The sequence below is a fragment of the Sitodiplosis mosellana genome, unplaced genomic scaffold (genome assembly GCF_009176505.1).
Source record: "Sitodiplosis mosellana isolate CC-2019 unplaced genomic scaffold, AAFC_SMos_1.0 Smas_scaffold_17, whole genome shotgun sequence".
NCBI classification, from domain to species: domain Eukaryota; kingdom Metazoa; phylum Arthropoda; class Insecta; order Diptera; family Cecidomyiidae; genus Sitodiplosis; species Sitodiplosis mosellana.
The window spans coordinates 197,679-219,500 of record NW_022595259.1 but is presented as its reverse complement, the minus strand read 5'-3'; the positions used below and the strand labels follow the sequence as shown (position 1 = coordinate 219,500).

At 34.4% G+C, this 21,822-nt stretch overlaps 6 protein-coding genes across 8 annotated transcripts; 4 read left to right on the top strand and 2 right to left on the bottom strand.

Annotated features, from left to right (window-relative positions):
* Nucleotides 1–417: 417 nt before the first annotated feature.
* On the bottom strand, nucleotides 418–6,343 carry LOC129568161 (ATP-binding cassette sub-family C member 4-like). Its single transcript, XM_055445738.1, has 14 exons — nucleotides 5,425–6,343; nucleotides 5,205–5,372; nucleotides 4,975–5,134; nucleotides 4,680–4,899; nucleotides 3,590–4,565; nucleotides 3,326–3,530; nucleotides 2,854–3,248; nucleotides 2,254–2,768; nucleotides 2,053–2,193; nucleotides 1,903–1,992; nucleotides 1,769–1,849; nucleotides 1,305–1,701; nucleotides 1,011–1,238; nucleotides 418–930 (listed from the first exon to the last, which is right to left on the bottom strand). The coding sequence occupies exons 1-14, from the start codon at nucleotides 5,607–5,609 to the stop codon at nucleotides 654–656; spliced, it is 4,038 nt and encodes a 1,345-aa protein (XP_055301713.1). The 5' UTR covers nucleotides 5,610–6,343; the 3' UTR covers nucleotides 418–653.
* A 1,465-nt stretch (nucleotides 6,344–7,808) lies between these two features.
* Nucleotides 7,809–11,808, top strand: LOC129568175 (putative ankyrin repeat protein RF_0381). Its single transcript, XM_055445751.1, has 14 exons — nucleotides 7,809–8,363; nucleotides 8,536–8,634; nucleotides 8,718–8,816; nucleotides 8,874–8,972; nucleotides 9,040–9,138; nucleotides 9,219–9,323; nucleotides 9,400–9,510; nucleotides 9,572–9,664; nucleotides 9,735–9,827; nucleotides 9,931–10,029; nucleotides 10,086–10,184; nucleotides 10,469–10,567; nucleotides 10,760–10,858; nucleotides 11,369–11,808. Exons 1-14 carry the CDS (start codon nucleotides 8,009–8,011, stop codon nucleotides 11,524–11,526), a joined length of 1,707 nt encoding a protein of 568 aa, XP_055301726.1. The 5' UTR covers nucleotides 7,809–8,008; the 3' UTR covers nucleotides 11,527–11,808.
* LOC129568176 (uncharacterized) lies at nucleotides 11,765–13,646 on the bottom strand. Of its 3 annotated transcripts, none has more exons than XM_055445754.1 (3): nucleotides 13,424–13,646; nucleotides 12,166–13,359; nucleotides 11,765–12,093 (listed from the first exon to the last, which is right to left on the bottom strand). In XM_055445754.1, the coding sequence occupies exons 1-2, from the start codon at nucleotides 13,490–13,492 to the stop codon at nucleotides 12,184–12,186; spliced, it is 1,245 nt and encodes a 414-aa protein (XP_055301729.1). In that variant the 5' UTR covers nucleotides 13,493–13,646; the 3' UTR covers nucleotides 11,765–12,093; nucleotides 12,166–12,183. The 3 variants fall into 3 exon arrangements, with proteins under 3 accessions (XP_055301729.1, XP_055301727.1, XP_055301728.1); XM_055445752.1 differs by having other exon boundaries at nucleotides 11,765–12,065; XM_055445753.1 differs by lacking the exon at nucleotides 11,765–12,093 and having other exon boundaries at nucleotides 12,094–13,359.
* Nucleotides 13,647–14,616: 970 nt separating this feature from the next.
* On the top strand, nucleotides 14,617–16,060 carry LOC129568166 (uncharacterized). Its single transcript, XM_055445742.1, has 3 exons — nucleotides 14,617–14,917; nucleotides 15,004–15,094; nucleotides 15,191–16,060. The coding sequence occupies exons 1-3, from the start codon at nucleotides 14,696–14,698 to the stop codon at nucleotides 15,277–15,279; spliced, it is 402 nt and encodes a 133-aa protein (XP_055301717.1). The 5' UTR covers nucleotides 14,617–14,695; the 3' UTR covers nucleotides 15,280–16,060.
* An 811-nt stretch (nucleotides 16,061–16,871) lies between these two features.
* On the top strand, nucleotides 16,872–17,937 carry LOC129568172 (uncharacterized). The gene is made up of 3 exons (XM_055445748.1): nucleotides 16,872–17,371; nucleotides 17,476–17,566; nucleotides 17,644–17,937. Exons 1-3 carry the CDS (start codon nucleotides 17,027–17,029, stop codon nucleotides 17,700–17,702), a joined length of 495 nt encoding a protein of 164 aa, XP_055301723.1. The 5' UTR covers nucleotides 16,872–17,026; the 3' UTR covers nucleotides 17,703–17,937.
* Nucleotides 17,938–20,201: 2,264 nt separating this feature from the next.
* LOC129568165 (uncharacterized) lies at nucleotides 20,202–21,684 on the top strand. Its single transcript, XM_055445741.1, has 3 exons — nucleotides 20,202–20,844; nucleotides 20,910–21,000; nucleotides 21,216–21,684. Exons 1-3 carry the CDS (start codon nucleotides 20,479–20,481, stop codon nucleotides 21,272–21,274), a joined length of 516 nt encoding a protein of 171 aa, XP_055301716.1. The 5' UTR covers nucleotides 20,202–20,478; the 3' UTR covers nucleotides 21,275–21,684.
* The last annotated feature ends 138 nt before the right edge of the window (nucleotides 21,685–21,822 follow it).

Sequence of the window (21,822 nt, the reverse complement as noted above, 5' to 3'; positions counted from 1 at the left end):
TAAGCAGATTTTAAAATGTAACCAAACAAATGTCAAAACGCATGGAGACTGTAGGAGATGGAAGGAAGTGGAGAGTGTAGCATGAACGTGTGGAGAATGAATGTATAATAATTATAAATTGTTTTGTTCATTTTCTGAAGAACTTCAAGAATAAACAATTATTCTATTTCTTCTATGGTTTTTTATCTATTCTTTTTATTTTTTTTACGCTCAATTCTTTGAATTTAATTGGTTTTTACTTTTGACAAACATCAAATGTTGGTAAACATTGTTCGTGTTCGCTACTTCAGATGGCGCCTGACGATGGAGACTCACGCCTAAAATACATAGGATTAAATGGACTGCATACCAAAGTCGCCTGGGAGTGAAAGAGAATTGAAGTAGTTCAATTTCATTTAAACCACCATTTTTGGCTAATTTTGATTAAAATTGACATATTTAATGGATAATTTGGTCGAGTAATCTGTATAATTGTGTTGTTGTAATTTGATAGTTCGAACTCCCACCGCTTACGTGTACAATGCAAATCAAATGTGTTTCAGTGTGGCGCTAGTAGCATGTAATTTGCCTTAGACGAAGCTCTCGAATTTAGTTAAAAGATTGCGAATTAAATGAAAATACTTTGATTGAATGAAATTGATTTTTTTTTGAATTTACTGATCAACAATGCAATTTCTTGAGCTAATAAATTGTTGCTCAGCCTTCAAAATCAGACGATCATATTCGATTTGTCCGAGTGCTTCGACCATTTCCTTAAATACGCCACCTTTTTGCATAAGTAAATACGGTGCGTCGAACTCAATAGCAGTACCGGCATCCATAACTAACACCCGATCAGAATCGATAATAGTATTTAATCGATGGGCCACTGTTATCACTGTAGAGTCTGCGAAACTTTCTCGTATTGTCTTTTGAATTATTTCATCCGTTCTGAAAATACAAAGAAGTAAGATAACAATGATCATGATGATTATTTTTTTTAAGGGAATGAAAAAGATTTGAATCGTTACCGAAGATCAACATTTGCCGTAGCTTCGTCAAGAATAATAATGCGATTCTTTCGTAGGATTGCTCGAGCTAAACATAGAATCTGTCGTTGACCTGTACTGAAGTTTTGTCCATGTGATTGAACTGGCATCTGCAGCCCATTATTTTTCGATACATACGCTTCCATTTCAACATTCGCAAGCGCACTCCAAATGTCATTGTCCGAGTATTCTTCGAATGGATCCAAATTTCTGCCAAATGAAAAATTCAACTTAATCTTTAGGTACCTTCGGAACAATACAAATCAAAGTGCTAACCGTCGCAATGTGCCTGAAAAAAGTGTTGGCTCTTGAGGAATTATCGATACTCTCGATCGTAGTTCACTCAATTCCACTGAAGCAGTGTTAATGTCATCCAAGAGTATATCACCATCTACGATTGCCAATCGAAATATCGCATGGACCAATGAGCTCTTTCCAGCACCTGTACGACCGACAACGCTGACTTTCTCTTTGGGCTTTACTGCGAATGATATGCCACGTAAAACTAATTCATCAGCTGAATATCGAAACGAAACATTCCTAAATTCAATTTTCCCTTTTGATGGCCAGTCTTTTGACACTTTGTGTGGTATATCTGGTTGCTTTTCCGGTTCTAGTTGACTGTACTCCAACACACGCTCAACGGACGTTAGATGATTTGTTACATCAGCACCTGTTTATGAAGAGAAAATGGCCCATTCAAGACTGTAGTTTATATTTTGAATATAGAAGATACTTTCTTAATTTTACTCCATATTGCAAAAGCCCAGACAAACTGAGTGCCTGTGTTATTGCCAAACCCACTCGATCTCCAGATACATCTATGGAAAAAACATAATGAAGTATAGATCTTCGGAAAAATGTCAATGCAAACCTTCATTCACCACTAAGAAAAGGAAAACGACAATGCCAATGAAGACATATACCATCAAATCTAATGACATCCCAAATGCATTCGATGTGCCTGAAGTAAAAAAGTATGGAGTAATATCTCAAATTTGAAAGAAAAATCTATTGAAAATACCTAAAAACATGAAGAAAGTGCCAGTGTTGAGGTTTTGGTGTCTTTCAAACTCTTCACGTAAAATATCTTCAGCTTGGAATGATCTAATCACAGATAATCCACTCAAAGTCGCTGCAATGTGGGTGAATACGGGCGATTTTGCTATGGAAAAAATCATATATTGGAAATTTAATTTTCTTTTATATTTCAAATCGTACTTACTAATTCCTTCCAAGCGCATGATATTCGTGGAACATTTCAAATATATTTTACGTATAAAAATAAATATGATTGTCATTGTCAGGATGACTACGGACAGTTTAATATCTGTAAAAATGGTTACACCAATTGCGCCAAGTCCAGTTAAAATGATTGTAGTTGCTTCGGTCAATGCCCTTGGCAATATTTCATCAATACTGCCCAAGTCTTTCGTAAATCTATTCATAATACGTCCAGTTGGATTTTCATCAAAGAATCGCATAGACGTTGATATCAAGCTGTGGAACATTTTTCCATGTAAATTCTTCGATGCTTTTGTACAAACTCGACAAAATGTAGCCGATCTCATGGCCACACATAACAGCAACGACAACATAATTGCACTGTATATAGATATGTACGTTTCAGTGGACCATAGCCTTGGTTCTGTATCGTTTGATGCCAGATCAAATGAATTTAACGAATTATTTGATGAGCTGGTTCGAAGTTGAAATGCTCGAGATTCTTCACTTCTGATCCTTTGATAAAAAAAAAGAGTTGATTTGCAAACAAATATCCATATTAAAAATAACGACGCAGGAATAAAACAGATTAATCTTTTACCACTTTGATACCCATATATCAACTAAGCTTGCCAGTGCTTGAGTTATTGTATAAGAGACATACAGTAGTATTAATATACAAGGAACATCCGAAGAATGGAGGTAATTCAAGAGCATCCAACCATTTACTTTGCCCTTTGATGTTGCTTCCAACTCTTTCACCAACACACTTTTCTCGTCCAGTATTTTCTCATTTATTTCCAAAATATTTGATTCTTTTTTCAATGATTCCAATGAATTTGATGGACTTTTGTGCGATGACGCTGATTTTCGACGCTGGATATTCGTTGTTAAAGCATTTGGTCTCGGTTCAATTTCATTCTTGTTTGCTATGTAATCGAAATCAAAACCAGATTTTGATAATGTATTATAATCTCCTTGCATCTCAATTCTTCCCTGGTAAATAACAACAAAAAAAAGATTCGAGATTCTAGAGTTAAGTCAGGGCAGTATGAAAGAATGCAATCAATTACATCTTTCATGACGACAATCCAATCTGCCTCTTTCATGAAGTGCAGTTGATGTGTTACCAAAATTCGAGTGGCATTTTGTCGTGCCAAGTATCCATTTGGGCCGATACACTTATTGAATAGATGAGATTGAACGTGAGTATCCACGGCGCTTAGAGGATCATCTATTAAATAAATGTCCGCTTTGCGATATAATGCACGGGCGAAACTGAAAATGTCGTGCATTTTTTTTTGTATCTTTTTAAGATGGTTGTGCAAATTACTCACTTTATTCTCGCTCTCTGTCCTCCCGATAGTCCAGCTCCATTTTCACCAATAATCGTCATATCACCGTTACTAAATTGTTCAAAGTCTTTTGTTAGGGCTGCAAAATCAATTACTTTATTGTACCGTGATCGATCCATGGGCTGTCCAAATATGATGTTCTGTCGAATATTCTTTGATGTGAAAGTCCAACTTACTTGGCTCGAGTAAGAGATTTTACCATTTATGCCCATAGCACCTTGAATGACTGGCACTTCTTTAAGCAAAACGTGCAAGAGTGTCGATTTACCAGCACCCACAGGTCCAACAATAAAGATAAGTTTTCCTTTCAATATTTCCAGGCTTATATCTTGGAGCTTGAATGACTTGCATTCGTTAGATATGGTTTCAGTCTTACTTTTATTTGTGTCAACATTTTTAGTCAATTTTCGTTCGTCGACACCACTCCATTCGGCTGACACATTTTTCATGGAAAAACCTAAATTTTGATTTTCAAGTACATCAGAGTTAATAATCGTTGAACTATTCAAGCTAGATTCACTATTTTCTTCATATTCAAGAAAGGTTTGTAATCGCTTGAGAGCACTCAATAGTTCATTCATTGCGAAAACGGCCCGGACAAAGAGGCGACACATTGCATGCGAAATAATATTGAATAAATATGCGGTCATAAACATTTTGGAAACTGTAAGATTCTCCGCGCCATGTAGCCAAACGAATGTTAAAATTGTTCCGAAGAGCGCCATTTTGGCTGAAAACAGAGATAGTATATGTTGAATAGCTCGAATGTATGCATTCTTTAGCACCATTTCCAATTCAAGTTGTCGAATGGCTCCGATCAATTGTTCAAATTGCTTTTCCCATGCACACATTTTAATCAGCTGAACTCCAGATATTATCTCGTCCATGAATCGAACGCGTTCATCCGTTCGTAATGCAGTCTGGAACCGAATTCTCCCAGACAATTTTCCCATGTAACCTGTATAGGGATATTCTTTTGAAATCACTCGTTCGAGCTTATACAGAAATAGTCAGTTGTTCACAATTTTACAGAATGTTTAGTTAAAAAGAGAAAGAATTTGAAATTAATTACTTTGAACAGGTAAAAAGAGTAAAATAATGGCTATTCCCACAATGACAGCCCAATCAATTTCTCTCCACAAAATATATGCAGCTAGAACAGTTGTTAGAGGAGACACCCATAATGTATGCAAATATGACAGTGTTTCGCAGCGTTGAAGATCGTTTGATAGCAAGTTCACAAGTTTTCCCGGCACCGAATTGGTTAAGGCTCTTTGTGATAGGCACAGTGCCTATGATTATACAAGACAAATGTTTTAAACGAGTAAAATAGTTCAAAGATCATTGAAACCAGAGATTTTGCGAACCTTTCGGTAAATAACACTAGACAGAGCTACACGAACTTTCATGGTACAGTGATAACCCTTGAAAAGGTGGTGAAGAAAACTGATTCCTGAGCAAATGGAGAATGCAAAAAGAACGGCACCATATGTTAATGCATCTTCTTGGGATACGTCTGAATTTTCACTGAAATTCACAGGAACATTTTTCAATTAGAAAAAAACTCATCGATACATTTTCAAAAAAAAAGTCATACCGAAAATGTGATAAAAGTCTTTCCAATATGAATGCAAATGTTAATCTACAAAAGCAATCGGTGAAAATACAATAAAGTCCTAGAACAAGTGCTTCCCACCAAAATGCTTTGAATAATGCTCGGGCCAAATATGGACGGGACATTCTCTTCCGTTCAGCCTGCCATTGTCTAAAATTGTCCAGTTTTATCAATGGTAAATTAGCCATTGTAAATACCATACTTCTCTAGTCGATCTCCCAGAAAGTCTGAGCGGTCTTCAACAAGCGGTTCAAAAGCATCATTCGGATGTAGGGTCTTTTGATAGCTCTTCTTGAAAATTGGTATTGACCAACCGAAAAATATTATGGACAAAATGTTAGCATTTTGTCGTGGACTCTTTGACAATTTTCTATATCCAATTTCCATCTTTTTTCGACTAATTTAGCACACTTTTATTAAAACTAAAAAAAAAACATAGCATATCTTTGGTTGTAAAATGACACAAAAACCGATTGCGTAAATAACAAAATGAATGTTTTGAATCAGCAAATAATGCAAAGATTAAAAAAAAATCCACTACGGTAATGAAGTAATTCAGAACATTTTTACAATTCAAAGATGAAGTATACAATTTCACATAATATCAAACGCCAGCTCATTGAACACACTGTTATTATGGTAATAAAAATAATCACAGATTAACACTTTGAACGAATTTCGTTTTCATTGAAAAACTCTTTTTGTCTATAAGTGAAATGAATTTTAAATTTTTCCAAGATTTACTTAAAAACGTTAGAAGAATTTTTGAAAGTATACGAACTGAACACTATAATGTTAATATATTATAGACGAAAGTATATCAAACAATGCACAAGTTTTCCCAAGTAAATTATATAATTTATTTGTTGATAATTTAACATTTATATCAAGACTTGATTTAATTAAATTGAAAGCTTTTTTGTAGATTTATTCAATTAAGGACTGTTAATGCAAAGAAAAACTAATGAAACTAAATATTCTTCTAGAAATCAACTGCGATGAATGACAGCAGAACAACTGAACTGGGTTGAATTGAGCAATTTTAGTTGTTGCGATGAAACAGTTGTTGATAATTATCAACATTATGATGGAATGATAACTGATAAGCGTTTCAGACAATGTTTACTGTGCGCTAGGGGAAATGCACAAATTACCTTTTAGTTTTTACAACTGTATCTGTGAACTCATCAGAGAGTACTTCAAAATTGAAGAGCAAAAAATAAACAAGACAATAGTGTTGGCCATTTGAACACTTTCGAACGTTTGTTCGACCGTTCTACATCATTGAAAAATGGTTTTTTTTTTGTTCGTTGGTTCATTCATAAATAAAATCGATGATAATATGAGATGTCAAATTCGAATTAAACTCTTGTCAATTGAGGCTTATTGAATTTATGTTTTTATTCTAAGAAAATCACTTTGTCCCAAATTAAGCAACTTAGATTGACTTGTAACTTCAAATGATTTCAATTAACTATGATAGACTTACACTACACTTAAAGGTGTCAAACGAACACGAACGAACAAAAAAAATGCTCGAAATGTTCGTTCGTTCGTTCGACAAATTTTTCTCGAACAAACGAACACGAACACCCTTGTGTTCGGAAACAACTGAAAAATTCGAACGTTCGGAAAAAATCCGAACACACGAACAATTTTGTTTTCGTGTGTTCAATTTTTTTTATAAATTTCGAACGTTCAATTGATTTTGTTAAAAAAAAATTGAAGGTTCAAATTCTCAAAAGATTTTTTTTTTCAAGGAAAAACAAATCAAATTGAAAAAACGAACTGATTTTACATCTCTTGCTTATGGATTAATAACAATTTGATTTTAGAAAAATCGAACGTTCGAAATTCATAAAAAAAATTCGAACACACGAAAATTGTTCGCGTGTTCGGATTTTTTCCGAACGTTCGAATTTTTCAGTTGTTTCCGAACACAAGGGTGTTCGTGTTCGTTTGTTCGAGAAAAATTTGTCGAACAAACGAACGAACGTTCGTAAATTTTTTAATAATTTTCAAACGAACGAACGAACAAGGTTATTGTTCGTTGACATCTTTAACTACACTTTGTACTGAAATGTCAATCAAAGTAAGTCCATTTTGTCCGAAATTAAGCTAAGTACACAGTTCCTTGTGAAATGAAAAAATTTCTTCGATGAAATTTTCACAGGTGATATATTTATGGTGTTTTTTATTTTCGAATTGCAAGCATAATGACTTTTGATGTATAAAACAGCTAACACATTCCAATATCAACACGACACATGAAGAAATTTGACTTTTGAGTTCATTCTTCTATGTGTTTTGTCTGAACAAATTATTTTCACGGTCGTGAAAAATATTCCGCATGCAAAATGTTTAGTTAACTGACTGCTCAGTTACAATATTTGCACACGGGCTGCCATTCCCATTTGTATTATTATCTTGAGAAAGATGTCAAGGTCTTCATCGCGTCGCTGGCAATTCCAAAAGTGAATCGAAAGCGACACAAATTTTAACTGAAATACGATAAACGAGCGATAGGCACATATGCACCGGAAATACCCGTCGCTTGTATAACAGCTTGATTACATCAAATGAACCAGTTGAGATTTGGTTCATCTACAGTGCATTGTGTTTACTTTCATTTTAATTGACAACTTATTCGATTTTTCATTGGGAGTGAATAATTTTTTCCATTGTCAAGCTATTTAATGTGAACCGTTCAATGAAAAATCAAACAATCCGCTCTTTTCTGTTCATCAAAATCTGTTTTTGAAGTAAGAGAGAATTCGGTTAAAGCAATGTCCAACAAAACTTTGCTACAAATTTGTGTTGTCTTGGGAGTGGTCAGTGGTTTTCAGAGCCTGAATAGTGAGAATATAAGTAATCAACGACATCGAACTGAGCGAATCGATGGAGAGAAGCATCAAAGCCACATATTTCACTTCTTTTATCCGGTTCACGAGAATGTTGTTGAACCAACGGAGAAAAATGATGTGAATATTAGTCGTAGATCACTATGGCTTGGCCATAGACTTTTTTTTGCTATCAAAACGAACGATGAACCGATTGTAAACACTTTGATTGAAGAAAATGCAAGTGTGAACGTCAAGGACGATCAAGGCTGGACTGCACTTCACCATGCCGCTTTCTATGGTAATTAGCGATTAAAAGAGTTATTATTTTTTTAAATTTCAACATTGTTTCAGTCTGATCAACTGCTTTACACACTTTGCCAACTCTTACAAAGTACTTCGCTCAAAGATGATTTTCATTTAAACTGTAAATCGAAGTCGAACTTTTTGGTACTTAAAATTTTCAATTCTAGGCTACGATGGAATCGTTGAAATTCTCTTAAGAAATGGCGCGAGAGTTAATTCTACCGATAATGATGGAAATTCGCCACTTCATTCTGCTGCACTCAATGGTTTGGACAAATTAAATGCGTTTGATTATGGTACTATCAATCAGAAAAAATCGTTTTGAGCGCTTTTTTTCGTTTTGTCAAAGGCAAGGGAAAAGTCGTGGAAATTTTGGTGAAAGAAGGTGCTGGTGTCAATCTAAGGAATAAATTTAATGAAACGGCACTTTTTATAGCGGTCGATCATAGTGGGTGATGCATATATTTATCGAAATTCAGGCCATTTCAAATACTTACACTTTCAGGCTATGGAAGAATTGTGACATTTTTGGCTCGAAATGGAACTGATCTTGACATTCGGAATGACAAGAAAAAAACCGCGCTTATCGTTGCTGTTGAAAAAGGTTTGTGATTAGCTTCAATTGGTCATTTGACATAAGTTTGACCGTGCAAAACATTTAATTGGCGCAGATCTAGAAGATGCTGTTGATATTTTAATAAAGAATGGTGCCAATGTGAATTTAACTGATGATAATGGTCATTCTCCACTTTACATTGCACTCAAAGAAGGTAAATCGATAGAAATGAGTGCAATTCCACAACAATTTGTCAAATTGAAACGATACTCTTGTGTATGTATGTCTCGGCAGGTCACAAAGAAATAGCGAGATTGCTCATTGAAAATAAAGCCAATGTTGATCTCGATCTTGGTAATTGGAAGACGGAGATATATTGGTGTGTTACGCGCGGCGAAGGTATGACTTATTTTAACAAACATTCCACATGTTCATGTCGTGGGTAATGAAACAAAAAAGAAATATTCTCTTCCAGCCAGTGGATTGGCGGCCACCAAAATATTAGCCGAAAATGGCATACGTAGCCCATACACATTTGATTTTGAAATAATTGATGCCTTCAATCTTGAGAAAGCCATGCGAGAAGGTGACTTTTAATTCTACATTCTTGATTTGATTCCATAACCATTTCCACACAATTGATTCAGGTGATGTAAATGCAATCGAAATGTTGGTTAAAAATTGCGCCGACTTAAGTCAAATGGAACGCTTTGAACTACTCCATAAAGCGGCAGAAATCGGTAACTGTTTGAAATGATGTCGAAAAATCTTCAGGAAAAATCATTTAAATTCACTTGAACAATGCATTAGGCAATGTTGAAATCATGAAATTGTTCATTGATCATGGGGCAAGAGTTAATTATTTCTGGAACGAAGCACCAATTCACCGTGCTGCTTTGCGAGGTAAATTTTATTGGAAGAATAAACATGCCGTAGTTTCTTCCAGCTACTGAAAGTTTTTTGATTTATTCAAACATTTCTAACATTTCTCAACCATCACTATCAGGTCACGTCGATGCGGTTAAATATCTTTTGGAAAATGGTGCCACTGTAAATGACAAGGATCATGAATGGAAAACCCCATTATTTTACAGCGTTAAAGGAGGTGTCGATTTTTTTTTCCATTCAAAATCAAGATTATACTCATCATTTTCCTTTTAGGCCATGAGAAAATGATCAAAATGCTAATAGAGAATGGTGCAAACGTGAACGAGACCACCTACCAATCCTTAACGCCACTTGATTTTGCTTGTTCAATAGGTGATTTTTCGACTTTTTTTTAAAAAATGAATACAGATTTTCTCCTAAAGAAGGGAACGATACCATTGATTTCAAGCCATTTTCTCTTGAAATTCTTGGTGAAGACAAGTGTCTTCATTGGGAAATCAATTTAAAACATAGTTTGAATTAGGTTATTACACCAAAAAACTTGTCGCAAAATACGTGTGCTCCAAATATCTGTCACTTAATTTTCACGTTTGCTTCGTTCTTCGTTTGAATTCGAATGATTTTCTCTTGAATGAATCAAATTCACACAATTACAGGCAATACAGAGGCAGTTAAGATGCTTATCGAGCACGGAGCGAAAGTAAATGCTGTCAACAGCAATATTTTCACACCACTTCATACGGCAATCAGAAATCGTACGTACCGCGTACTTATTACCAATTTTAACGGAAGATTGATCTTTTTTATAGAATTTCATTCGGATGGACAAATTCGATTTAGTATTAGTTCCCATTTAAATTTTTCCACTAAATTCATTTTTTCTTTGTTTTAAATTCATGTTCAGAAGAAAATAATTTTTTGGTTGTTAAATCGATCATTTTCTGTAGATCATGAGGAAATTTCCAAAATTCTTATTGAACATGGAGCCGATATAAATGCTAGAGATGGCAGTGGATCAACACCTCTTCATGTAGCTGCTTCGAATGGTAATTTTGAATGTTAATATGCGTGAGCGAATAAGACCAAATTCGAATTAGATTTGAAAATATTTCTAAGTGTAGCATCTCCATACAGAAGTATCCGTGTTTGCAATATTACTATTTTACTGTGTGAACCTTTTATATAATTCAAACAAGAAGGAATCTGTTGTTTTCAGACAACATTTCATCGTCTTTCTTCAGTTCTCTGATTAGCAATGATGTTGGTTATAGTAAACCAAGATCAAATAATCAAGATCTCTTCACAGTAAACACGATGGTTCTAACTTTTAGAACCACAATATGAAATTTGGCACTAAAATCCATTTGAGTACCATTTGTACTAGAAAAAGTTCAAAATGTTCTAAATCAAAAATCAAAGCTTCATGTATTTATTATAGAACTTTTGAACTTTTTCTAGAGCAAATGGTACTAAAACAAAGTTAAGTGTCAAATCTTAACATTGCTTGAATCATTGTATTAACTGTGTTGGATTTAAATGAATTTGACTCATTTCAGGCAATGCTGGCATTGTTAAATTGCTCATCCAACACAACTCCGATCTTGGAGTAAGAAACAATTTAGCAAAAACACCTCGCGAAATGGCTTTAAAAAACGGTTACCAAAGTATCGCCAGAATATTGCGCCAGGCAGAAGAAACCACTTTTCAAATGTGAAATTACCTCTATTTACAGTTATAGTTTGTTTAATCAAAAGTAGTCAAGTTTTGATCAGCTGTGTGAGTTCAAAAATCAATACAAATTCTTGTTTTCTTCGCTTTTCCATTTTCGGGCAGTTCGGTGATGTTGATGTTAAAGTTCATAATTGATTGCAATATTTCAATTTTGTTCTTCGATTTTTGATAAAATTGAAAGGAGCATCGCATTATAAATTCTACTTCAACCCAAAATAGAACACGAGCAAATTAAAAATAAGAATAAATTCAATGGGAAATTGAACATGCTTCCGAGTTTTATTTCACAAGGCATTTTTGATAGGTTGAATCCGCGTCCGTAGAAATGTAAACGATCTTAAGGAAAAAGTAAGTGCTATTTTACTTTCAACTCTTTCAACCACATTGTTGATGGCCATTTCTCACATTTTTCTCTGTATGTTCATTGGTTTTGTAATTCCAACACTCTTTTACACTATGTAGCTGCATTCTCATTAAATCAACTCTCAAATGACAATACTAAACTGAAGACCATATATTTTTCTATAAAATAAAAAACGAAATCAAATTTCTTTGAAAATACCATACAATTTAAATTGAGATGCTAAAATATATATCCATTCCAAATTATCGGAACAATTACTTTCATGTGCTAGTTCAATCATTCAAAATGTTTCTCCAGCGTTTCGCCTTCCATCCGCGAGTTGAAAAACTGTGAGTCAATGATTTCGAGTCGGAAATTTTTCACATTCGAATTAAATTTGTAGTAATCGATAATGGTGTGCGTATCAATTTCAGCGGTCGTTGCTATGAACAATTCATCCAAATACGTTATCTCTTCGCCGATTTCCAAGATGTCTTCGTCATTCAGTGAATTGCCGGCGATAAAAATGTTCCGCATATTTTTATTCTGTTCGATGAAATTGACGCACTCATCAGCCGCGCAGGTCATGTAAAGCTCGTCGAGTTGGTCAAACGCGAGAAACTGTGATAATGCCACTTCGTCAGACCAGAGATAAGCCTTTTTAAGATTTGCAAAGTAGATCTTTTCGCCATCGAATTCGTCGTTCAGTCGAAGTACGTTGACCTGGAGCGTTTCAAGATTTGGCAAATAATCTCTGGCCATTTTCAGTATTTCCAATGAGTCGCAATAAACGTAGATGAAGTTTCGAATCTGTGGATTTTTCGAAAACAGTTTTTTCAATGCCAATTTTGTGTTGCTGAAGCTGTTTCCATCGGTCAATGGCCGAGTGGATGTAATTTTCACTTGCTCTAGCTGTGAAAATTCAACGTCAAATATCGGTTCCGCTCCCAGAGCATAATCCAAGGATAATCGACGCAATCCTGGGAATATTTCATTCAATTTTTTCTGAGTGTGAAAATAATTGAAGTTGAAATACCCTTTGGACACCTTCACATATCCGGTTAATGTCAAGTTTTCGACCTTTTTGAGCACATTCAAACTTTGCAGGATTGTCACATCCCATCGGAACAAACTGAGTGATATCAATGAATCGGCACAATGCGTCACAATCAGCTTATGGATTTGTTTGCGATCTCCTCTTGATGATAATTGATCGTAATTTAATTCCAATTTTTGAATATACGGACCAAATTTGTGAAAAAGTTCTGGTACTAATTGTTTCGATTGTATCGTTTCGGCTGTTTCGTGAACGTTGATTTTATCCATTGAAATTGGTGCAATGGTCATTGAGCCATACTTTCGTTGAAATGTATCAATTTCACTCTTCTGATGCGTCTTTAGCAAACCAACAAGATCCATGTTTTCAAACAGTGACGACTGATTCATTGCATGGGCAGAACTTGCGTCATTATGCTACGGAAAATGGGAAAATTCAAAGAAATCGATCTGAAATTTTATGTTTTTCTTCAATACTTACTTGTTTAATTGGTATTGAATGGACAGAATGAGCACAAAAGCACAAAGAAATCAGAATGGCCATTTTCATATTGATTAAGCCTCGACATGCGTTCACTTGACGATTTTAACGAATGTAATGAGCCGAATAGAAAAACCGCCGTTTATAAGTGGCGTTTATTATCCGATGACTTGTAGAGAAAACTGAGCATTTTCCGTGTATCACTAGGCGTGATTTACCACGTTAAAATAATAGATTAGACAGAACTGTTTGCGCTGATGTACGAAACGAATATATAGATAATTTTTAAGATTATTTGTCGTTTTTTTTTCGTCTTTTTTCATAATTTTTTTCCCTTTGTTCACGATAATATTTCTTGTTAATTAGAAACAATGAACATATCAACAAGTCTTTTCTTCAATTGGTTATCATAATATGATTGTATCTAATTGTCGCGACAAGTCAAAAGACTTATCGATCCAAAATTTGACAGAGATAGAACGATCTTCTTGAATTGTAGACAGTTGATTAAGCTTAAGATTAACGATTTCGAGTTTTCGTCATTCGGCAGGATGGTTTAGATGGCGATGTTTCGTTTTGACAAAATGATCGGAAGAGGCCATAAATTTCACGAGATGTCGTGCACAGAAAACGGTGAAAATATAATAATAATGTATCAGGATTTTTTATGCGCTAAATTCATCACGCTGAATAAATTCATGCGATAAATGTGATGCGCTCGCTTTGCGGTGAACGAAGTCTGTTGCTCTTCAGTTATTCACGCATGAACGTTCATGCTTTGCAGTGAACGCATCGCTAAGCGGTAGTGAAGAGCAACAAAACTCGTTCACCGCAAAGCGAGCGCATCACATTTATCGCATAAATCTATCGCATGAATTTATTCAGCGTATAATAAAGCCTGCAGTGTATATTCTTTGTAAATGATAGAACAGAATGAAGCGAATACAGAGTACGTAGCACCATTCGTTCATATGAATAAACCAATCTGTGTACTGCTGCCAGTTTCATTTTTTCTGATAGCCTCAATGGTGACTCAATTCATCAGCTGACTTGTTTTCCATGAATAAAAATAATTTTTCATTCGACAGTTATTCACTGTAATCCTTATGTTGATAATAAAAATTATGAAAGCAGCTATGAATGATGAATGTCATCAGCTCAAGTCGTTCATTTACTGTTTGGATATGAGCAAAATAGCTCACGATTTCAAACATTTAAATCAGTATTATTTTTTTCGTGCAAATTCAAACGGCGAAACAATACGAATAGAAAATGAAGTTTTACAATAAAATCGCATTTTGGATAGTATGTGTGTGGACGATAATTGAAGTTGTACTGTGCATCGTTGTATTATGTTCATACAAAGAGAATAAAAGTCACGCCGAAAACTTCTTGAATGGACTATGCGAGACAGAGAAGTGTGGCCATTTCATCCGAAATGCACTCATCGGCCGAATAATTACATCGGTTTTATTACTTGTGGGCAATTTGCTGGTATTTTTCTTCATTCTTTCTTCATTCAATGATCAATAATTTTAACAAACCAAATTAATACGTCTGATTGCTTTCTTGATCCGCAGGGATGTACCTGGTTAATGGTTCCATGGTTTTTAGTCAATGCAATGGGCATATTTCCACTTTTACCCACCATTGTGTCTTCTTATCATACGTGTAAGTGTCTGCATCTTCTACATTTCACATAGACCAAGTCGAAAACATATTATTTCAGAAAAAGACAAAAAATAATTGCATTTAATTCATTTCCAGACAAGGATGTTAGAGACGCTAAGACCGATTTCACTCTTTTCTACGACACCTTGGGAATTTTGCTCGGTTTCAAACAGAAAGATCTATAAGATCCAAATTTTGTTGCTGAATTATTTTTTTTTATTGAAGAACCGGAGGATCCTTATCGAATCGGCCGGAAAAAAACTCATTAATATTGAATCATTGCATTGATTTAAATCTCAATTGCTTAATTAGGCACGAAAAATGGTGCAAATTTTTGCGCTGACTCAAAAATAATTCGCGCGTAAAAGGGGATCTTTCGAATAATTGCAACGCAAAACTGGAACACTGACTTGTCGCACAGTAATTTTCAGGCTGTGATTTACAACAACAATGTGTCCCGCCTTTGATTAGTAACATTTCCAAAATTCCCATTTATGCGCGAATTTTTTATTTTTTTTTTTCCCCTAAATCAATGACATCAATTAGATTTCAGCAAATTTATCCCCACCTTATCTCCCCACCAATTTTACGGTCGATCAAACGATGGTCAACGCAAAGATTACATTCCATATTTATAAATAACTCCAAAAACTGTTTCGAACATTCCATTCGTTTTAGTTTTAGTTTAATTCAAAACATTTACCATTGCAATATTCATTTTTTCTCATATTTGTAATTCGTTTTCTAAACCAAAAGTCATATAGGACTTTTACAAATTCAGAAACAAATTAGTTAATATGAGAATAGATAAAAAATAAACGAGCAAAAAATATGAAAGTAAATTCCAACGCTTCTGTACGTATTTTTCAGTCTTTATCATTTTCATGCTATTATTCATTCGAAAAAACAAAAATTGAATTGAAATAAATACTAATGAAATAAACCAGCTTCATATTATACAGCGTAGTTGATGAAAAATTTGTTTGATTTATTCAATAATATCGTAGTAGCAAAAGAATGTGATGAATCAGAGAGAGAGAGAGAGAGGGAGAGCAATTCGATATCGATGAATTGTTTGCATCTGAATCGTGCCAATTTCAATGAAAGAACATTTCCAATGACTCCACGCTGTATTAGCATTGAATCTGTAGTCTGCGTAATGTTAATAGCTAGACATTGCTATGCTATGATAGACGTTTATTGCATTTACATCACAAAATTCTAATGACTAGCAAACAATTCGTCATTAGAATGAAATCAGAGAGCTCTGATGCAATTTTCATGATTCAATGAATGAAACCACGAAAATCCCGAATTCCAAAAACCATGATGATGATGAAAAATGAGTAGAATCAGCTAAAGTTATTAAATTTTTTGGTGATTTCAATGTTGGTTGACTCATTTGCTAATTCAGCTGTTTGGATATCGAATAACTATAATAGGATTTTCAGTTTATTTTTGAACTCTGAGTCATATTAAATCATTGAAAATGCTCTGTTATTACGACTTTGTTAAAATCTCCTCGCTGTAATGCATGATTCACTGACAAATGCGACATTTTGCCTGAAAAAGGCCATTTTTCATTCATTCCTATTATTATACAATGAAAGAATAAAGAATGATATGATTATTATTCTGGATCAGGCCATGAAAATATTCTAAAAAAAAGATGAACTATTCGGACTGATTACGCATCATTTACAGCTGGTTGAGATAGATGAAGCTATGACTAATGAGAGCTGCGCAGCAAAATATGAGCGCAACATAAAGTTGGTGGTTGATAACATTATTTCAGATAAATATAGCTTGGAAATGTTTACATTGTGAAATCTTGTGTATTAAACGTACATTTGCATTCGTTTGAGCCACATCACTTTAATAAATCACTCAAAGCAGAGTTTTTATTTGTTTGTGAACGTAAAATAAATCAGAATGTTCTTTCGAATCGTAGTATGGATGTTTCGTGAGCGTAGAAAACGTAAAAAACCACAACCTCACGATATTACCGCTGTGGAACGCCAAGAGAAACTAAGTGATGAAATCGACGGTAAATCAGAGTCAAGTTTTGCCAAACGTCCGATCACATACGATTTGCTTTGTATGTGGGGCTTACTTGAAACATTGATCCTAGCAAGTGTGATGATGTTCAAAGAGCAGGACTATAAAGACAACTTTACGCATGGACTTTGTGCAACCCACGAATGCAAAAAACTTGTGTTCAATGCATTAATATACAAAATTGTCTGTTCCATTCTGCTGACGATTGGCGCAAGAACAGTAAGCACCAATGTTGTTTTCAATTGTGGATTGTTTCATTTGATTTTCTCTTAAATTTGATTATGAATTTTTATGTAAAACTGATCACCCTAATTCATCTACAGGAGATTACTATACTCATGCTTCCGTGGTTCATATTCAATATAGCAGGTGTGTTTCCATTTTTATCAGTGATCATATCATCTTTTTGGCGTTGTAAGTATCGTTTGTTTTTCTCTTTAAATTTTCGCTAAGAATGATTTCAGAAAAATGTTATTTCTTCTTTGTTTTAGTTAAAGAAGTGAAAAAATTTCCAGCATTAAATTGGGCTTTTAAAATCCTGTTCGAATGAATGAAAAATATATGAGCTAACTAAATACAGCTGAAATGGATGGATGGATGCATACTAAAATGTGGAACAAAAAGTTATTGGGACAGAAATTTACACATTTTCGAAACAATAGTTTTGATTTTGCCCTTTTTCTTTCTTTTATCGAATCGTTTGGGTAAACTTTAAAAATATTCAACCATTTGACTATATTTTCAAAGCATTTTTATACTAAGAATAAAGGATTTTATCACATACATTTTTTTTGGCACGGTTGACCACAAAAATGGCGTTTTCTTAAGGATGTAGTCATACGTACTTATTATGTAGAAATGTACATTTTTGCAAAATTAAGACGGTTGCTGGAAAAGCAATATACCACGTGGTGACATTATTATTGCTGCGACAAGATATCGCACACATACACAAGCAACGAATGTTTACACCGTGTGCTATGACAGTTTCAAGCCATGAACTGCAGTGTTAAGTCATATAATACTAAACGCATCCATTCTTAATAGGAAAACAATGAAAAATTAATGGGTGCGTTTAATATTATGCAGCATTTACGTTAAACTGGCCCCAAAAAAAAGTAACGTCCAGTTTCGAAAAATATACCTCAAAAAAATAGGTTTTGTCCAAAAAAACGATATGGGCACCATATAAAATTCCGTGCCAAGTCCCATATGAAAATTTTCATTACAGCGATTTCGGAAGCCGATTTAGATCGCAACATTTCGACCGATTCCATTATTCTAGCCAAATTTCGGCAGAAACTGATGATGAGGTTTTGTTTGGCTCGTCAATATCTACAACTTTTACCAAGACATCAGCCCTTGAAAAGGCCTTCTGGGCCAGTTACAGTGTAAAATGACCGAAAAAATGGCAATTTTTCGGCATTTTTTGCATTTTTCGCTCTACTGGCCACCCAGGTGGTAGACTTTTGTTCAGCTTTGGACTTGTGTCGTGTAGCCAAAACCTGCACAAAAATTTTGGTACTTGTCAGATTGCGATTTGGATGAAATTCGGTGTCAATTGATTTACATATAAAAGAAAAATTTCAAGTCAAAATGAGCAAATCACACTCTTAAAATTGGCTATTTAAGGTACCTCCCGAACAAAAATTGATATTTTCATAGCAAAACGCATGAAAAACGTAACATTTGTTCGCGAGGTACCTTAAAAAGTCAATTTTGAGAGTTTTTGTCTGGGTAGACTCCCCATATCTTCGAGAAAAAATAACATTGCCCCAAGACACCATCCCTGAAACGCCTATACTTAAGGATTTTTTGGTCAAAAATCGATTATTTGGGAGTTGAAATCGAATATGAGGCTAGAAATATGCAAAAACATCACTCGATTTGGTAATGTAAGTACCCAAAATGTTTGTAAAGAACCATACTAGATGTTCAAAGGCAGAAAAGGTAGAAATCATTTGCTTTTACCTGTCAAACCGAAGCTCATGTTTGTGATTTGCTCATTTTGACTTGAAATTTTTCTTTTATATGTAAATCAATTGACACCGAATTTCATCCAAATCGCAATCTGACAAGTACCAAAATTTTTGTGCAGGTTTTGGCTACACGACACAAGTCCAAAACTGAACAAAAGTCTACCACCTGGGTGGCCAGTAGAGCGAAAAATGCAAAAAATGCCGAAAAATTGCCATTTTTTCGGTCATTTTACACTGTAACTGGCCCAGAAGGCCTTTTCAAGGGCTGATGTCTTGGTAAAAGTTGTAGATTTTGACGAGCCAAACAAAACCTCATCATCAGTTTCTGCCGAAATTTGGCTAGAATAATGGAATCGGTCGAAATGTTGCGATCTAAAATGGCTTCCGAAATCGCTGTAATGAAAATTTTCATATGGGACTTGGCACGGAATTTTATATGGTGCCCATATCGTTTTTTTGGAGAAAACCTATTTTTTTTTAGGTATATTTTTCGAAACTGGACGTTACTTTTTTTTTGTGGCCAACTTTTTTTTTTTGGGCCAGTTTAATTTACGTGCATTTACGTTCGACACTAGCAGTCGTTGTTTCAAGCTTACCAAGTCTAGAGGGCCAGTGTTGTTTCTGACTCACCAAGAACGCGAGCTTTATACAAGCGAGAGAGTTGAAAACAGAGATCTCATTTTGGATACTGCTATATTTCGAGCTACCAGTAGTTGCTATTTATAGGCAATTGTTGTGGATATTTTGAAATAGCAGCTTTCGGCTGCTTCATTATTCATCGGCTCAATTTAAAAAAGTCTTCTCAGATTCCTCTAAAGATAAGTCAATGACCATATAAGTCTTTGTTTTCGATCGGCCAATGAATGACATTCGAATGTGAATCATATTTTTTTGTTCGAATATTTTTGCTCATAATTTGCTTTTTTGTAAGATTACATTTCTTACAGAAATGTCTCATGGTCGAGATAAATATTCCACAATCTTACCGCATTTGAGAATTATTCATCATTCTTTATCAATCGACATAAATTTAGTTCAGTACATTTCCATGGGAGTAAAGCTGACTTATTCACTCGATCAGTATATTCGCCTGTTCCATATAAAGTGGTTCACAAGTAATTGGTTCTTGTAAGGCATTGGCAATAACCACACTGTTTGATTTAACTGTTTTAACAATCTAAATAGTCATCAATATTTGATCGAATTTCGATTTGGTTTAATTCAAGTCTGAATAATTGCCTAAGTTGAAATGAAGAAATCAATGAAATTAGAAAAATAGCGTGTGTGTGACATTAAACAACAAAATATACAACATAGAACATAACAAACGTTTATTAAACGAAAAAGATGTTTGGTGCGAGCGTTCTCCTACGTTGGGTTTCTCGTGACTTGAAAATTAAAAAAGAATACGAAAAACGACGTCGAGATGAAAAAATAAAGCAATATGAGGTGGAAAATCAAACCGTTTATGATGAAATAGATGGAAAAATCGAGTCAATTGATTCAAAAACTCCATTTATTTATCGATTTATTGAATATTGGGCATTTTTGGAATGTCTAGGTTGGATCGTTATTTTGTTCGCAAAAAGGGAAGTAGATTTCCCGGAAAATTTCTTGTATGGAATTTGTGACGAAGATTGTGAGGGTGCCATTTCTAAGGCCATTATTATCAAGCTTGTTGTGACAGTTTTGTTAGTTATTGGTTGCAAAATTGTAAGTGCCAATCATTTGCATGATTAAAATTGTTGAAAGATAATTTTCAAACTTCAATATTTTAGAAATTCACCATATTTATGCTCCCATGGTTCTTGGTCAATGTGTCTGGTATATTTGCTGCCTGGGAAGTGGCAGTTTCAGCGTTTTGGGAATGTGAGTAAAGTATTTTTTTAAATTCTATTTACATTACTGTTTTGTAATTTTTTGGCTTGGAAAAATAGTAGAGAAGGCATCTCAATAAAACCAAGGTCATAAATTGTTACAAGATCTTTTCTTTGCTATTTTGTAACCAAATATAGGAGAAAAAGTAAATTTTTCGTTTAATCGAAGTAATTTTATTTCCAAATATTTTTTCTTGGTTTGGTCAGATCGAGACTTGAATACAAGATTGCTCACAGTGGAAAAATTATGGAAATCTCAACAATAACCCTGATTGCTGCCACAGACATAAAGTTGCCGTATTTAGAATGAAAAACTCATCATCATTTTGGACATTTTCCTGTTCTTAAAAGACTATGTTTTACCTATTTTCAAAATTCAAGCATTTGTTTAATAGTTTTTTTTACCCACACATTTACAGTCCAAATTTTTTTACCTATTTTTGATTCAAACTAAACTATGACTACTGTAAATTTTACATACAAAAAGATGCGTAACTACATAGAGAGAAATTAGGTTGGTACGATTGCAGATGACGTTTGGAATACGTCAAAAAGCAACTTTTCTTCTATGGTGGTTGCGATTTGTCCAAATTTTTTGTAATTTTTAATGGTTGCAAACTTCATAACCGCCATATTCCAAAAGTCATCTGCAATCGTACCAACCGAATTTCTCTCTGTGTATAAAACAAAATTTACATAAAATGGAGTTTTATTTTGCCTTTATCAGGTTAATTACTCACGTTCGAAACGGTATTCCCCTCCAAATTTCAACCTCAAAACAATCTACTCCTCTGTAGCCGCAGCTATTATCGCT

Excerpts from the sequence above, each read along its gene's own strand:
- LOC129568175 (XM_055445751.1), top strand. The coding sequence starts at position 8,009 with ATGTCCAACAAAACTTTGCTACAAATTTGTGTTGTCTTGGGAGTGGTC. Across the intron at positions 8,364-8,535 it reads TCACCATGCCGCTTTCTATG|GCTACGATGGAATCGTTGAA; the intron begins GTAATTAGCGAT and ends TTTCAATTCTAG. Across the intron at positions 10,859-11,368 it reads TCATGTAGCTGCTTCGAATG|GCAATGCTGGCATTGTTAAA; the intron begins GTAATTTTGAAT and ends GACTCATTTCAG.
- LOC129568166 (XM_055445742.1), top strand. The coding sequence starts at position 14,696 with ATGAAGTTTTACAATAAAATCGCATTTTGGATAGTATGTGTGTGGACG. Across the intron at positions 14,918-15,003 it reads TACTTGTGGGCAATTTGCTG|GGATGTACCTGGTTAATGGT; the intron begins GTATTTTTCTTC and ends CTTGATCCGCAG. Across the intron at positions 15,095-15,190 it reads TGTGTCTTCTTATCATACGT|ACAAGGATGTTAGAGACGCT; the intron begins GTAAGTGTCTGC and ends ATTCATTTCCAG.
- LOC129568172 (XM_055445748.1), top strand. The coding sequence starts at position 17,027 with ATGTTCTTTCGAATCGTAGTATGGATGTTTCGTGAGCGTAGAAAACGT. Across the intron at positions 17,372-17,475 it reads TGACGATTGGCGCAAGAACA|GAGATTACTATACTCATGCT; the intron begins GTAAGCACCAAT and ends ATTCATCTACAG. Across the intron at positions 17,567-17,643 it reads CATATCATCTTTTTGGCGTT|TTAAAGAAGTGAAAAAATTT; the intron begins GTAAGTATCGTT and ends TCTTTGTTTTAG.
- LOC129568176 (XM_055445754.1), bottom strand. The coding sequence starts at position 13,492 with ATGAAAATGGCCATTCTGATTTCTTTGTGCTTTTGTGCTCATTCTGTC. Across the intron at positions 13,360-13,423 it reads ATTCAATACCAATTAAACAA|CATAATGACGCAAGTTCTGC; the intron begins GTAAGTATTGAA and ends CATTTTCCGTAG.
- LOC129568165 (XM_055445741.1), top strand. The coding sequence starts at position 20,479 with ATGTTTGGTGCGAGCGTTCTCCTACGTTGGGTTTCTCGTGACTTGAAA. Across the intron at positions 20,845-20,909 it reads TAGTTATTGGTTGCAAAATT|AAATTCACCATATTTATGCT; the intron begins GTAAGTGCCAAT and ends TCAATATTTTAG. Across the intron at positions 21,001-21,215 it reads AGTTTCAGCGTTTTGGGAAT|ATCGAGACTTGAATACAAGA; the intron begins GTGAGTAAAGTA and ends TGGTTTGGTCAG.
- LOC129568161 (XM_055445738.1), bottom strand. The coding sequence starts at position 5,609 with ATGGAAATTGGATATAGAAAATTGTCAAAGAGTCCACGACAAAATGCT. Across the intron at positions 5,135-5,204 it reads AGACTTTTATCACATTTTCG|TGAAAATTCAGACGTATCCC; the intron begins GTATGACTTTTT and ends TGTGAATTTCAG. Across the intron at positions 2,769-2,853 it reads GATATATGGGTATCAAAGTG|GATCAGAAGTGAAGAATCTC; the intron begins GTAAAAGATTAA and ends TTTTTATCAAAG.